This window comes from Myzus persicae, unplaced genomic scaffold (genome assembly GCF_001856785.1).
Source record: "Myzus persicae strain clone G006 unplaced genomic scaffold, MPER_G0061.0, whole genome shotgun sequence".
NCBI lineage: Eukaryota > Metazoa > Arthropoda > Insecta > Hemiptera > Aphididae > Myzus > Myzus persicae.
This window is the reverse complement of record NW_019103374.1, coordinates 10,625-28,327: the sequence shown is the minus strand read 5'-3', so window position 1 is coordinate 28,327 and position 17,703 is coordinate 10,625. Positions and strand designations below refer to the sequence as shown.

General features: G+C 26.8%; 1 protein-coding gene and 1 long non-coding RNA gene across 11 annotated transcripts; both read right to left on the bottom strand.

Moving 5' to 3' along the window:
* Nucleotides 1–2,069: 2,069 nt before the first annotated feature.
* On the bottom strand, nucleotides 2,070–3,974 carry LOC111034390. 4 transcript variants are annotated; one of them, XR_002604532.1, is made up of 4 exons: nucleotides 3,793–3,972; nucleotides 3,556–3,680; nucleotides 2,763–2,877; nucleotides 2,071–2,637 (listed from the first exon to the last, which is right to left on the bottom strand). It is a non-coding gene; the product is annotated as an uncharacterized LOC111034390 (long non-coding RNA). The 4 variants fall into 4 exon arrangements; XR_002604533.1 differs by having other exon boundaries at nucleotides 3,556–3,661; nucleotides 3,793–3,971; XR_002604534.1 differs by having other exon boundaries at nucleotides 2,070–2,637; nucleotides 2,759–2,877; nucleotides 3,556–3,974.
* A 1,666-nt stretch (nucleotides 3,975–5,640) lies between these two features.
* On the bottom strand, nucleotides 5,641–17,374 carry LOC111034389 (post-GPI attachment to proteins factor 2). 7 transcript variants are annotated; one of them, XM_022315600.1, is made up of 6 exons: nucleotides 17,144–17,374; nucleotides 12,857–12,950; nucleotides 7,644–7,854; nucleotides 7,328–7,574; nucleotides 5,865–6,086; nucleotides 5,641–5,782 (listed from the first exon to the last, which is right to left on the bottom strand). In XM_022315600.1, exons 2-6 carry the CDS (start codon nucleotides 12,877–12,879, stop codon nucleotides 5,652–5,654), a joined length of 834 nt encoding a protein of 277 aa, XP_022171292.1. In that variant the 5' UTR covers nucleotides 12,880–12,950; nucleotides 17,144–17,374; the 3' UTR covers nucleotides 5,641–5,651. The 7 variants fall into 7 exon arrangements, with proteins under 7 accessions (XP_022171292.1, XP_022171296.1, XP_022171298.1 ...); XM_022315604.1 differs by lacking the exon at nucleotides 17,144–17,374 and adding an exon at nucleotides 17,042–17,129; XM_022315606.1 differs by lacking the exon at nucleotides 17,144–17,374 and adding an exon at nucleotides 15,004–15,134.
* Between the last annotated feature and the right edge of the window lie 329 nt (nucleotides 17,375–17,703).

Genomic DNA, 17,703 nt, shown 5'->3' with positions numbered 1-17,703 from the left:
ATAATGTAAGAAGTGAAATATATTCACTGAAGATAAAGGCGGATTCGTGGTAATAAAAGTATAAAATTAAACGTATAATTAAAATACACATATTACATGTTATGAGGAAGCAAGTACTAAATTTTCAAGATTTTTGATAGAATACTTATTTTATTACTCTACAATATTTATCGAATCTTTATAAATATTTGTGAAAAAATAATGTTGATTTTTAAAATGAGCTTGGCTAATACAACGTACATCCCGGTTTCCGGACGATCACCTGCTTACTCGGTTTTAAAAAAAGTACAATGAAACCGAAACATTTAACTATTTTAAATTAAACTCTGGCAAGATCGTTCTTTACATTATGATGATGATGATTTTAGCCGTATCGAATTAAATAAGCTTAAAATTAAATTACATTCATTCAGGGTTGGAAATGTTGGAATCCTTACTAATAAGGATTTATACTTGGACCCTGCAATGAATATAGGTACGCATCGCATACTACGTGCCTCAGTTCAAAAGTCAAAAATTACACACACACACACACACACACACACCCTGTATTCGTATAGACTATTTGAGAGTGTAATCTGTAATCGACAAACATATAAGACGTATTATAAGCTGGACGACATCACTAATTCGTACAAGTTATACTTGTTGTTTATTTATAAATGGGTAAGCTGCTGTATTAGTCTTTATTCGCTACCTATATTATAATATTCAGTGTTCGTACATTTCATAATAGTATTATATTATATTGTAATTATATCATAGCCATACATGTTTCATATAATATTATACAAAATACAATAACATCGAGTCGTATAGAACTCAGATTACGTACCTATATTTATCCATGTACGATGTAATGTTTTATATTATGCAGAATTTATATTTTGACGCATTATATTTATCAATATTTCCCCCTCACCTTTAAAAATAATAATTACTTTGATTGAATGACCTAGTTCATCGCGGTGAAATTGTGAACTCGACTCGACTATACAAAGACAGTTTCAATATCGGAAAGTAACGACTTAATATTATATATATATATATTTTATGTTATATTTTCGTTAATATTATGATGACACCTGACATAATAATATTATAAAATTTGGAATGAGACAATGTAGACATATTGGCATCAAATTAGTCCCGATTATACCAAATTGATGAAATATACCGTTATATTACTTAACATTTCCTCGCTAATACAATAATTACAATACTTCGAACTATTTGTGGATAACATCTTATTGCTTGGGAATAATAATATATTCTTAATAGGTATTAGGTACAATAGGTAAAGTTAGTACCTTCTTAATAATTATGCCGATATTAAAATATTTTAAATTTGAATATTGTTGTTTATGACTTATGAATTTCTGATTCTGATTCTTAAATCACATAGATACTTCATATAATGTCATTAGTTCTTCAGTTTATATTTTTACAAAAATAATAATTCGTAGGTAGTGAAATTATGTGTACATATTGTATGTGTAATATAACTTAACAAAGATTACAAATATATTTTTATTTATTATTGAAATATAATAACTACTTTTTTATAATATCACAATATTAATAAATGTCAGTATAAATTGAATGAGCACCATTTAAAAATTTGATAGTAATTATTGTACTTTATTAAAATTATATATTCATATTTTACATGTTACCCTTGCATTATTATTATTTGTACATTATTAATATTAACCGTACCTGCGTCTCTGCTTTCGTTGCTATGCTACCATCAGAAATTCAAGGAAACTCGTTATAAAAATATGTTTTTCGTTATGAAACATTTTGCTGTCTTTTGTTCATTTTTTCTGAAAAAATCCTGACAATTTAACGTTTTGTTTTAATTCTTTTTATTGAAGTGCTTTATCACACATTTTTTTTTTTTTTTGGTCTACTGTAATAGTGCACAAACCGTAGCCTGCCGAAATATTTCAATCGGCTCATGAAAATGTTATAGATATTTGTATAATTAGTAAAAGAAAAAAAATGTTAATGTTTTTAAGTTTTTAATATTTTCTTTTAATATTCAGTACTTGAAACACATATGATCACACAATAAGAGTAATCAATTCGATAAGTGAACAAAGATAATTATATTTTCTATTATTGTTTTTATCATCATGAACAAAGAAAAACAGTGTAGTATAAATAGTATAATGTAAAGCCCGCAGTATAAATATAAATTTCAAATGTGGCCCGCAAATTGAAAGAGGTACTGCTAGCTGGTGTAGTGCATTCACGAATAATTTTGAAAGGTTCTATCAGAAGGCTTTCCGACGCCACATACAGCAGATCAAATCAGAAGCAATGATATGGTCCATCCTAAGATGAAGACTGTAATCAAAATAAGCAAATTAAAGCAATGAAATAACAAAAATATTCGAATTAGGGTGCACTGTTCGTCTAAATCTAGATCGCGTTCTCGAGCGGATTACAGTCTTGCCTCCCAATTTCTTTTTCTTTCGTGCTTGAGGTGTAGATAGACCAATTGCTTCTCTTTAGGGAAACATAATATTGACAATTTCAGTATTTTATATCACTTATACAAAACGCAAAACTTGCACGGTGTCGGTGTGTCGCAGTACACTGATGAATGACTGACGGACGTGAGCCGTTTCTCTGAAAAACATTGAAGCACGGATTATTTATTAGGTATTTGCATGTTTGTTAGACAAATGAAAAACACTTATAAATCTAATTGTACGGACCATCCAAACAGTGGTGTACTATTTTTAGGTACCTACTGGCCGAATCATGGATTTTAAATTTGAATGGCTTGAAACCTTCGGAGAACAACGCGGACCACTGTGCGAAAAAAAGGAGCATACTGCATACATTGGTTTATAGTAGTTGTTTAGCCTATAGTGGACAAAAAATTTAAAAAATTTAATTTTTATAAAAATAAACATTGGTACATTAACAAAAGATCTGTTTAACGCAGGGAGCTATTCGGGGCACATGGAACTTAATATCTTCAATCTACTAAGGACATTCGCCTTGTATTCCGCAACATACGTCATGGTTACTACTACCTAGACATCTTTTGATATCGACAACGTTTAAATCGCCTTCACTGTGAACTTAATAATATCACGTATTCACGTTTATACAGTAGCACCGGAAGCACTCAGACACTGCAGCATTTAAAAATAACGAAAAAATGTGCGGCCGGCTTGTAAACGAACCGACGAAAATAATATAATGCCTGATGATAATATCTGTAGTTACATGATATTAATTATATTATTATAGACGATGAAAACTAAAACTTATGTCTTATACTAAAACTTGTTATAAAACTTGTTATTGTTAAAGAATAGGTATATGTGCTTCGTATGCGATTATTTTACCAAAGTTTTCCTAGGATTTTCTAAATCCTCCTAATATATTATATTACCTACCTATAACCTGTGTAAAAATAATAAATTCTTATTTCTAAAACATATAACAGCCGTAGAGGCGTATGAAACTGTCTATTCCTGCTAGGAATCTGTGAATTATCTAGGTAACTTTATGTACACAGTACACCCATACTACCTTGGCGCGCTGCCCGGAGTGTAATCCTCCAATCCTCCATAGAAACAGACGGAGTGCGTCGTCTGGCTGAAGGTAGTGTATAATATACTCAAGGCTTGTATCGTCGCTACACAAAAATATAGTACCTACCGTTGATTATAAATACTATTAATAATCAATGATTATACATATTATAGTTTTATAGCTGTTAGGCACTTTCGAACATGACCATAGGTGATTCTAGAAAATGTTTATTACCTAATATACAAACCGAGATTCGCGTCCGGAATTTCGTCGCACCGCACAAAACAATATTATAATAGGTATTAGCCATTAGGTACATAATATATGAATTATGAATAGATACTTACGGACTCGAAGACGCAAAAAACAATTTAAAGTTGTTAAAATGAGATACCTACCTACTCATCTTCGATATCCTTCAAGACTTTGATAAAATTGATGGTGTCTTAAATATAGTAAATCCCAAAGTAAAGTGGGTATTAAAAACAGGTAGATTAATGAAGATATTATTAAATTGTTATTCAACCAACATTAAATTTAAAGAAAGTACCTACCTAGTTAAAATAGTATTTTTGTTGAATTCCATATAATAAATTAATTTCACAATTCTTATTCTATAATTGAATATTTAAATTATTCATAATAAGTTAGTGATTTTGAATGGAAAGATGGGTTATATTTTCATCTCAGAACTGAGTTGTCTACAGACCATATACCTACCAGTAGGCACTGTTTTATAGATTCTTTATTATTTACAATTTTTAGTCTCTTAATGCAGACAAAATATTATTATTAAAAAAAGAAACAGTAAATAAGATTTTAGATGATAATAGATACATAAGTACCTACTGGTTTTGTAAAATAGGTTTAATTGTTTGAATCACAATTTTCAAATGTTTTATTTAAAAATTATATAATTGTGTATTCCTAAAGTGCATAATATAATAGACTGAAATGTACTATACACCAAAATGTGACAAAAATAGTATTTAAGTTTAAACTTTAATATTACTTGATTAAGATTTAGATAACAACATATTCTTTTACACCCAATTTATCTTATAAACGACACTGCAATATTATTAACTTGTAATACGTAAAGATTATTTTTGTTATAATAATGTCATTATTAATATAAATATATCTATGACTATATAACTTGGAATTCTAAGACTTCTGAGTGTATATTTAATATTATATTTTGTTCAGTTTCAACAAATATGTAAAATTAGTTCCCAATTCAAAATTTTTTTCAAGGACTATTTCTTATAATTAATAATTTAATAAAAATAATACACGTTAAAACCATCAATCATCATACAATTCTTTGAAACATATAAATAATGTACTATTTTAAAATCTTACAGAATAGATATTAAAATAAATATTCATAGTAAAAAAATATAAACATTCATATGTATTCAACAATATATTGTACTTTAATTCTGACAAAGTATTAAAAAAATAAGTTTTATAATAATAAAGCAGACAGGATTTATAAACATAAAAATATAACTTAATATTAAATAACTATTATAAAAACTAAAATTCTTTGTTCTTACTAGTTACAATTTTACTACCTTATTATCAATATATTTTATAAAAACCATTAGACTAGCAAATAAAACATTAAAATATTTTTTTTTTATAAAAAAAATGTGTGTAAAAATATGAGATTCATTTAAACTAACAATATTTGTATAAATATAAATATATCAATAATTATTAATTAGTTTAGAAATATTTAATTCAAAAGTTTAAAAAAACATGTAATGTATCCAATTAAATATTACTTTCTCATAGCATTTAATAAAAATTACAATCATAAAATAAAACTGTGATACTTAACAACTATATATGATATAACAATCTTAAACATTTTATGCTTAACACCAGATATCAATATTGTAATGCAAACTGATACACCTTAGTCTAAATGTTGATGTAAAAGTTAAAACAATTAGAATATTTTAATTATGTTTCTATAATTTGATTTGGTATTAATATCACATTTTAGTAGGCACATTATCAAGCAATATAAAGACATGATGTTTGTATATTATAATACTATACTAAATATACTCAGACTCCAGTCAACGATAGGTGAGGTTTAAATTATCGTCCACCACTAATGATACACCTGCTAGATCCCAAACTGCTGTAAGATGGAATGCCATGTTACTCAACACGACTAAATACTCAAAGAGAGCAAAAAATGTATATACTGAAATTATATACAAGTCAATTAGTAAATACAATATATTTATATATGTACATAGAAAAAATATTTTTATTTAAGTACAAACCACCAGATTCGCAGTAAGCATTATGTCGTAAAAAGCAATAGCCAGCAATTGCAAAACTGGTCATGTTGAATACTGTAAAATATATTTTGTATTTTAGTGACCGTATTTCTAATTTTGTCATGACAGTTTTAGTAATTCGTCCTTTTTTCAACAATATAGAAGAAATAAGCATATTAAGTTCAGAAGCACAGATAAATGTGACAAAACTTTTTTCATGAATACCTTAAAAAATACAAAAAATTCATATTAAGTATTTTATACATTTGTTAGCACTTAAATTTAAAACTAAAGTTATAACTTATAAATTATTGCTTAATAAATAAATACTTAAATCATATAATTCATTCTCATCCTCTTTCTTAATTAGAAGAAAATGTAATCCAATATATTTTAAAGGAAAGGTAGGATTTTACTTAGTTCCCTACCTACTAAAAATAATTTTTTTAAGAAGTGAAGGCAATATATTTGATTAAATTACTATAAAAACATCAAAGCAGGGAATAAATCGAAAACTATTCTGATTTAATAACCTTAACATTGAGCTTAAGTATAAACTCACAAAATGATAAAATAAAAACAAAATTGATAACAAACACCACTAAGTATATTTAAAGGTGAGGTACTAATCTAGGTTAGTATTGAAGATACTAAGAAAGAAGAATGTAAGTAAAATAACAAAATATACATCCAATAAGATAGAAGTTTTTTATAGACAACCTATTGGAGACTGCCCGCATAATGGTATATACTATTACACAGGGTTTATCACTATTATAATATGACATAATATTAAAATGTAATTTTAATGTTAGACAGTCAGATCTTCCTGATACATCTTATATGAATAGAAAGTTCATTACAATTAAAATCAAATATAATTTAAGGTTAAAGAGAAATTAAGAAACGTGAATTCTTGGGTTTCTTTATATTCCATAAGAATGTACAACAGTAAGTAGGTAATAATTTAAGTAAAAACAAACAGCAATAACTTTAAAATTATAAATAATGGGATACAAAAAAATATTAAATGACTAAACATTAACATTATGAATAATCAGTAAAATAGACGAAAATATTATACCTAGCATAATATTATAAATGTCTTAAAAGTAATGTATTGCAAGTATTATTGTGATTATACACATCTAAATCACCTATGATAAAAAAAAATTATATAGGATCAAAGAAATTTAATTTATATTTGGTGATCTTTAACATGTTCATTAATAATTTGTAAAAATAAATCATTTCTAAGAGGCCATAAGTTTTAAGACTTATCATATAAAAATGATATATTTACATTTAAATTATTTACCTAACGGCTAACACTATATTTTGGTATCTCTAATGGCCATGGATAAATTTAAGAATAACAAAAAAAATAATTTTACTGTTAATCATACAAAAATAATGTATATGTTTTATAAATAAATATCTCATTTGTCACAATTTACAATACTCACTGTAATAATCTGATGAAGTAAATATTGATAATACAACTAGTGAGCATACTTCAACAGTGGTTAAAAATCTTAATAATACTACACACCAATGTAATGATGGTTTAATTATGTTCGTGTAGTATTGGTAATATATAGCAACCACGATAAGTCTAATTGGACTATGAGCGATTATAACTAAAGTCCAAATAAATCGTTGTACAGGATAGTTTCCCACAGCAGTCGATATTGTTGGCAAGTAATTTTTGACCTAAACATTTTAAAATATACATAATAACTAGGATATAAATATTATGCTTATAAATCTCAATAAACATACTCGATAGCCACAATGTGTTGATGTAGCATCTTCCAATTTGAAAATTATAGTCCACAAAACACAAAACACAAAGGTAACCAATACACTAAGTAAAGTTACTATTGACAGCCAATACACCTTAATTTGAAATAAATACCGCTTGTCTGGTTTTTCTGGGCACGATACTGAATAATTTTGAATCATGCTTGAGATTCGTCGTAAATCATTCATACTAGAAAATAAAAATAAAATAAAATTATTACTAAAACATAATATCTTATAGAAATCTGAACTCATTTAAATATAGGAACTGGTTGACTTTCATACAATTTCAACGGTTTTGCCTATTTCATATTTACAGTAAAAATGTCTTTTTAAAGTAGGTACATAGGTAAATATCAACAGGCAAAAAAGTAGATCATTCTAGTACCTACATTAGTTAGGTAATTATATATATAAACTTATAGAATCTATATTTAAAGGCTACATGGAAACCCTATTTTTTTAAATAATATGTAAGTAGCGTTTACAGTGTTTAAGGGTTTTAATGGTCAAGTAACATAATATAGATACCCAAAAATATAACTTTTATACTCCACTAAGAAGCTAATACATAAAAGAGGTAGAAAATAATCTTTAACAATGAAGAAAGCCGCACCCATTTTGAATATATAACGTTTTAATTAAATCAATTATTTTAAAAGTATGACTATTTGAAAAAGTACTATACTCGTATATTTGTAGTTTTTTATCCAATACGAATTAATTAAATTATAAAATATACATAATCTTAGGAAATAAATAAAATGAAATAAACTATGGTTAACACAATAAGCAGAAATTCATTTTGATTCACAGCGTAGTCCAATTTATATAAATTATTTTCTAATTCTCAGTTCAGTAAAAGTAGGTACGCTTAAAATAATTTTAAACATTTCTGTCAATATGAAACATAATAAAATATAGGCGAGTAGGTAACTTACTTATATCAATGGTAAATCTATTGTGTTTAAGTTTAATTAATTGAACTGCACGACGTTTAGAACGATTAGTGAATTTCAAGTGTTTCAACATTTCGGTTTTTATAGACATTTAAATAATTTAAGAGGCAAACAGTATCAACAAGGAACACATAATAAAATCAATTTACGACAATAAAAAAAATTTAATATTTAAGGAACTATAATATACTTCATAGGTAGGAGCGTATTATTATACTATTATATTGTTATTTATTTATTGTTATTATCATTTTTTTTAACGGATCGACTTTTATTATTTTTATTATTATGTCATTGATAGCGATGAGTGTTACCATAAGAGCAAACCAGAAATATTTGCTTATAAATCTTAGGAAGCCGTAAGATGTTAAAATTGTTTACGATAATGAATTATTCAAATAAATATTGTATTATTTACAATAAATCAGTGTCAGAATGCGCAATAACTTAAAATATTGTTGAAATTTGGATGGGCCATGGATGTACCTAAACCCAATAATCCAAAATAGTTTTTATATTAAAACAATTATAGTTATTATAGTGCGGCCTACTTTACGTTGGCCGGACTATAGTTTATAATAATATTATACATTAATATTTACAACTTAGTACTTACAAGTTACATAGTTACATTGAGGCTAGGATTTTAATGTCCTGAAAATTTTCAAAAATGCTTTTTATGCTCTAATGCTGAAAAATGCAGCTACTACATTTTTTTCTATTTTTAATTTTTTTGGTATAAATTCTAATATACATTTTGTATAAACGATAATATACATTTTAGGATTAGAAAAAGTTTTATAAATAGAACTGATCGTTTAGGACTTCTATAATCTGGAATACATTTTTTTTCTTATAGGCTTAAGTTATATATTTATTTACCTGTATAGTGTACATATAGTGATAGTTTGTGAAATTTATATAAAAATTATGTAAAAAATCTTAAACTAAAATTTGGATTGAAAAATGTCAAAGTTGTCAGAAACATGATCTTAAAATTTAAAATCGTCAAAAAATACAAAATTAAGACTCCTTATTCTAGTTTATAAATACATGAAACATGTATGTTATATAACGAGCTTCGTTTATAGCTGGATTCGGAAAACAATGCAGTGAACATCGAAATCTCAGCTTTATAGTAGGTAGATTAGATAGTTATAACTTTATAAGTGTTCGGTAACCATAAACTTTATAATGTATATTATAGTTATAACTTATTTACTTATAAGTTATAACATAGCTTTACTATGTATATAATATTATATATTATACAATATGTATTTATTGAGGCATTGAGCATTTAGCTATTTTACAGACATACAGTTAGGTATACACTTATATAGTTATATGTAGTTATTAGTATACAGCCTTCGTAATTTCGTATTACGTATTACTACTACCTACTATATAGCCTGTAACAAAGATAACTTCGTTTCAATAGTTCTTCAAAACATAACAAACTATCCTGATAGCTGATGTAATTATAAGACACATTTATTTCAGAAGCATATTCTAACTATGTTAATACAATTATAATTACTATATAACATATACATATTTCAATATGTGTATCAATATTAAATTCAAGACATAAAATATAAGAAGCAAAACGAAACATTTCAATTATAATATCGAATTATTTTCAGTCATTTAAAGTCAAATGTCAATCATGACTCACGAGTAACCTATTGTATTAATAATGTACGAACTACGCAACATGTAAATTATTGTAAATATAGTAAATACATTTTATTTAATTAATTTAACTGGACAGATTTATCACAACATTATTGCCTCAAAATAGTATTATAAGTTATAACTAATAGTAATACACTAATACCTACCTAAGTAATAAAAGTTCATAAACTGTACAGGCGTACAGTTATAACTAGTTTATACCTACATGGCAATACACTAACACATATAATACATATGAACTATACATATATGCGAATACAGTATACTACGAGTACCTACTATGAGTACCTATAAGTATAATGTCGAAGAAATAAATGGTTCTTAGTTTTTCTTTTGTATTCTTTGTTATAATTTAATATACTAAATTACTAAATAAAATTATAAAATTTTTCTTCTCGATCTTCGAAACTCAAAAACCACAAACTATCGGTTTTAAATTATTATAATAAAATATTATTTGTACATCTTTAGCAACAATATTGTTAATAACAACATTACATTAAACACGGAGGACCCTGGCATAAATATTTAAGCCTTGCGGAGAACCACTACTTTAGTCGTTCATTCTACTGACGTTATGACGTGACAAGTGACAATAACGACTATACAATGTGCATGCGTCATATAATCAAGGAGTATAAATAATACAAATTATTATTAATATATATATTATTTTACTACTAATATTTAGATAAAGAATTCAATATTAGTAATTTACAATTGTCTTTAAATTATTGCAAATGATAAATGGCTATAAAGATGGTAATTTGACTTTTACGACCATTCCAAGTTGACATGTTGCTCACCTATAATTTATCTATACCATGATTCATGAATTGTTTTCAGACTCATAATTCATTATTTCGCCAGACGAATGACAATTTATAGGTAGACTACTGGTAGTATACCATTGGGTCAGCAAGTCAAAATAAAATAAAATCAATTCAGAATGTAACAAATTAAAACTAAAATCGTTAGTGTACGTTGTGACCTGTTTCCCCATATACCTAATATAATGTATAATATATATACATACAAAGTTCAGTATGTACATATTAGCTATCGACTATTCGACTATTCAATTTGATGAAAAGATAACACTATTTTTAACACCGGGTACTAGTAAAGTCGACGTAGTAAAGCCAGCGAGTGATTATCATAATTTTTGGCAGCTAATGATTTTACATTTTTTTTATTGCCCGGTGATTAAAGAGTAAAGGTAAATAATTTATACCATATTTTCTCCAAGATTTTAAGAAACATAAAAATGGTTTTACAAAAATATAAAATATATTATATAATATTTAATCTAGTAGATGCTTATTAATTTATTATACTTTGACAATTTTTACAAATCATAAAATGTTAATATTTTATAAATTACTGACGTTTTCTAGTCATAATCATGGCTCCCACATAGCAATGTCTTCCGAAACTATTATCCTTAGAACATAAGATTAAATAACTCCAAAATTTGTTGCTCGTTAAAATTTTGATGTATACTCTATTACTAGTGAGAGAAAGCGCCAATTCTGAGCATCCCCCGTGTCACCCTACTATCGAAGTTCCCCTATAATAGAGTTTAGCCTAGGGATACGCAGAAAACAGTCCAAACTTCCACAGCTCCATCTACATGACAATATTATAATGTTAACCAAAAACGAAGTACTCCAAATTATTGTTATGTCTACTAATTTTCATATACATTTTTAAAATGTATATTTGTAAATAATTTGTAGGTTATAGAATATAGGTGCATAAAAGATATTTATTATGATAGAAGTCGCATACCCACGTGGGTGTATTGTATTTTTATTAAAACTATCATGCCAATAATAGGATAATATTAAAATATACTGTACAGCGTTTTTATATATAGCCATTGTATTAAAGTTCTAAATAAGGTAATACGCGACGCACCAAACAAATAAAATAAATATAAGGTACAATTTACATATTATATTTTATTTTGTTATATAAAAATACTATTACAACTTACTTTGGTATTAATAATGTTTTCAAATAGGACACGGAGGAATTGAATCTTCAACTACGACATTAATTTGTTAAAGAAAATGTACAATGTACATTTGTCTTATATAAAGACATAATTAAAATTTTTATCAATACATTTTAATTAATCGATTTAGATATACGTATAATAATTAATAATATAACCATTAACCATTAAATATATATTTAAATTATTGTGTATAAGCTATAAAGTATATTTTATCAATTTTTAAACATAATGTACCTAATTGGCTTGTTACATTAGACTAATTTTAAGATAGTATTGAGATTAATGTTTTAAATGTTATATATTTAACTACACCCAGTATATATTTATTTATAATATAATTGACGATTATGTATAAATAAATTGAAATATTTCTAGGTTCTGTCTTTATATATTATGGTTTCTACATTCTATAATCTATCAAACTATGTAACAATGAGTTACTTATTGTTATATCTTATTTTATTTCGTAATTATAAATAGGTAATGAACGTATTTTTATAGTTGGTACCCACTCATTTTGTTTCTCCATCTCCATGAAACTTTTTTAACTTGACTGTTCAATATCGACTGGTGTCTTACACCTCGAAGTTTGATATTTACATTTATCTAAAAACATAAAGGATGAGTTTAGTCTTAACTTTCTATATAGTATAAACTATTAGTAGTATTTCTAAGAATGTCACGTCATAATGTTCTTTTATAAATTTACAATAAAATAAAACTTATTTATCATGGTTAAAATATTTAATATAGGTACCTACATAATAGTATAAAATAAATGAAGACCACTGTAGGTACCATTCCTCTGTTTTTCATACCTACACGACTAGACGAGATGATTAGAATAGGTACTCTTTCAACAGATAATCATGTAATACAATATATGATGCATTAAACAGATAGAATAGTTAAACAAATAAAATAAAATAAAATTCAAGTGTGTACTATATAAAAAAACAAATCATACGTAGAATATATTATATATGATATAATAATACATGCTACCTTGTACCTACCTATATTATAATATTTTGCATGTTGCATATAACAGTAAACCAACCAAGTAGGTACCTATAATAACTATATCAGAGTATAATGGGAAGATTTAATGTCAGGCATTGTCAGCAAACACATTATTTACTAAGTAAAGTATTAATCATAATTTTTAACTTAAGTATATCCGTATCGATTTACAAACCTATCTTTGATTTATTTCTCAACATTCCTTTTATCACAAATTATATACCGTGGGTACCTTAAAACCTCTGCATTCCAGCGTGTGTTTTTATTATTCAAAACTATAGTTTCGTACTTCTTGTCCACACAAAATAATTCATTATTTTTAATTACTAAAATGTCTCAAAATAAAAAGCTCAAAATTGATACTGAAATTCGTGTTTTTAAAGATAGTTGGAGTCTTGTCTATTTTAATATTGAGTATCATAATAAATAAGCCATGTGTTTGATATGCTACGAAACTCTCGAGGTCTTTTAAGAATTTAATATTAAAAGACACTATGAAAGTAAATATCAAGGCAAATATGTCAATTGTAAAGGTAAATAATATTTATAGTTATTTTTTTTATTTTTTGAAGAGGTTATTTTAGGTAGGTAAGTAAATTTAGAAATAATTGCTTACATTTATTTTATTAAGGAATCTTAAAATTTCTTTGTTAGAAAAACAAAACTTCACAGTTCACTTCAAAAGTGAACGAGTTGGAAATTTGTTGAAAAACATAATTAGAGGTAGGGGGAAGATCATTTGAGCAAGTTACGAAGTAGCTAACCTGATATTGCGAAAACAAAAGGTTTAATGATAGTGAATTCGTTAAAAAAATGTATCTTTGCAAAGAAATTATTCAAAAACAAATTTCAAGATTTGAAAATATCAGTTCGTCTTCGAAACACTATTACTAGGCGGGTGTAACACATAAGAGGTAATTTAATGACGCAGTTACAAATGAAATCAAAAACGTTCAAATTTCTGCTTTGGCTTTGGACGAAAGCACTGATTTAACAGATACTGCTCAGTCATCAATAATTATATGACGAATAGATACAGATTATTATAGAACAGAAGAACTTGTTTCATTAGAAAGTATTTCTGGAACTACAACAGGAGCAATATTTTTAAAAAGAGACATTTTTATTTTTGTACTAAGATTTTAGGACTGACCTAGGAAAAACTTTATAGTATTACAACAAATATGGAGGTACAAACATGGTTGGAAGAATACAGGATATATATGCAGGATTAGTTGGAAAGATAGCAGAATTAACAAATTCAAAAATGATTGCGAAACACCTATATTTGTACACTGTATTATTCGGCAACAATTATCTCTGTGGGGTAAAATTATGAACTTGGAACATGTAATAAAAGTTATTACAAAAAAAATCAACTTTATTAGATCTCATGGATTAAAACATGCGGTTTATATAATTTTTAAATGAAATTGAAAAGGAACATGATGTGTTGTATCAAATTCATAACCAATGTTCGGTGGTTAAGTTTACGAAAAGTATTAAAACGATTTTTTGATCTTCGGAAGGAAGTAATAAGTAAATAATTTGAATTATGGTAGAATTATTATTATTATTATTTTTAAGTCAAATTACCGAACATTTCCATGCATGCTTATGGATTAAACTAGCATACCTATTGGTCCAACGAATATAACTTAACACACACTATTACCTAATTATTAAATATTATTATACTACACTTAATAAAAATGAGTAAAAGCGCATAATAATATGTCAAGAAATCAAGTAAATAGCGACTAAATACAAACTAATTGAATTTAATATAGGTAACTAGGTAAGGTATATTAAAAGTACCTATAATACATTCATTTTACAGCCCAAGTGCACAGGTTACATATGTACAAGGTTACCTTATCATGTAACATGTAGCCATCACTAGTATAAACTCAGAGATAAACTAACTAATAAGAACATAATAGGAAAAAACTGATTAAAAAAAATACGACAATTAATGAAAGATAGCCGATGGGTACCTAACCTATATCTACATTTACGAATTTACTAATATAGAAAATGATAGCGTTTGTTTGCATGTTCGGGGTAAACTCCGAAACTACTTATTGGATGGTCGTGCAATTTTTTTTAATTAAAGAGGACATCACAAAGAAGGTTTTGGGAATAAATTGAGTCCAATCAAGTTAATAAGTAATTAGTTATTATTAATTAAAATAAATTTGTAAATTGTGAACCTATATATACATTTTATGCCGCGGGTATTGTGTTCTCACGTTGTTTGGCGACCATTTTGATTGTTGTTTATCAATTGTGGATTGTTGGTTGGTTTTATCATTTGAAGGTATAATTGATTGTACATTTGATTGAAGGTTATTACTAACGTATAACTCTCATTTTCGAAAATGGCTAGACGAAAGTAAAACTACCTTTAAAGTATAGGGTCAGGTTTACCACGTGGCTTGCAGTCTTTTTGAATATAGTAAGCGATATAATTTTTTTTCAACATTATAAAGGATCCGCGGTGGAGATGCTAAATTTATGGGGCTACATGACCACGGAGACGTGACTAAAATTTGTCTAAAATAAAAATAATTATTTAACATCAAGAAAATAAATATTAAATTAATATCTGAGAAATCTTGCAATAGCGAAGCATCTCCGGACTCCGGGTCAGCTAGTAATATATATTTTGAACGTTTTACATCAGGCACAATTTAAAAATGCTCAAAATAGATGTATTAAAATATGGTAAAAAAGCCAATGTAAAAAGGGTCAAAAGATAACATCCTTACTTTTAACTTTTAGTTTGATAATAGGTCAAAGTATAATATTATAAAGCTGCGCCCACCCGGGTGTCCAAACCAAAGGCAAAAATTGAAAATATTTAAATTATTTTTTCTAATTAAATTAAGGGTTATAACCAATTCTGAATATTAAGTTGACAAACCCTGTAGCTGCTATAGGTAAGTAGGCTGTAAGCATGATATAGGAAGGCAATATTAGAACATTATACTATGCACCTAACTATATTTAGTCTTAATTTTCTACATAATTTGATCGATATCTTATCTGATGATAGTAAAAAGTTTTAATAGGTACACAATATCAATTAAAACCTACATTGATTTATAATTGAATAATTACCTGTACAAAATATAAAATAGATACCTACCTAGGTAGCTAGACACCCACTTGACTTAAAAAATATTAATCTTAGTCGAAAAATGTATCTTATAGGGACTTTTAATTATGTTTATTTTTTCAAGCTTAAGTAGGTACCTCCTTATGGAGTACGTAGTGTTGAGAAAGTTACTTTTAAAAAGTACCTATCAAGGTATCTAAAAGAATTTTAATCAGTTCATTACGAAAATTATTATTTGATTTAATGATTTATTAGATACATCTATAATGGGCGAAGGCACAATAATACAGAAACTTACGAAAACTAGGATAGTAATAACAGAGATTGCATGAACTAAACTACATAGTATATTATAATACAAAATAATAAAATTGTAAAAAATCAAATTACAATGATATACCTAACACCAAAATTCACTAAAATAGATGGGGTCTTTGTTACCCAGACCCCCACCATCATTATGAAATTACTTTATTGCGCTTAGTATAAAAATTCTATTTTTCGTATCATAATTGTAACTCAACCCAGAAAAATTGCAAACATTATTGCTTACAAATTATGTAGGTAGATTGCAGAATACACATTATACATCATTACTCCAACATTATGTAGATATTGGTTCATTATAGATATTTCAGTATTTGTTTTTTTATACCTATTACAATAATCGGTCACTCGTCGCCAATCACCGCTACATCAAACGACACTCCGCGGAAAAGGTAAATAACGTTTTGTTGAGACAAATTTGTCGAAAAATTAAATTAAATCGAAGAACACAATATTAATATAATTATAGTCGTGGTCTGTGGTAAGCTGTGCGCGGCTGGTCGGCAGTCGTATACTCTGATGGCTGATCCATCTCGTTGGTTCCTGTCATCGTTTGATACCGACTTCAGTAATCACTAATCAGTATAACTACAGAATCACGTGTTGACGTACATTGTCTAGTTTACCATCCCACATTTTTATTTTTTGTTCACATATATTATTTAAGCCTATTAAACGACGTCATGTAAAACGCGAGGCGCGAGGGCCCTCCTACAAGTTACAACTCATCCGGCTCTAAATCTTCCCCGAGTATAATAGGAAACGCCTAAATGGTCAAATTTAATATTCATTTTCGAAACTATTGTAATTATTATATTATTAATGCTTATTTATTATTACTTGTAAGTTATAAGAAAATATAAAATACCAAATGTCCAAATAAAATAA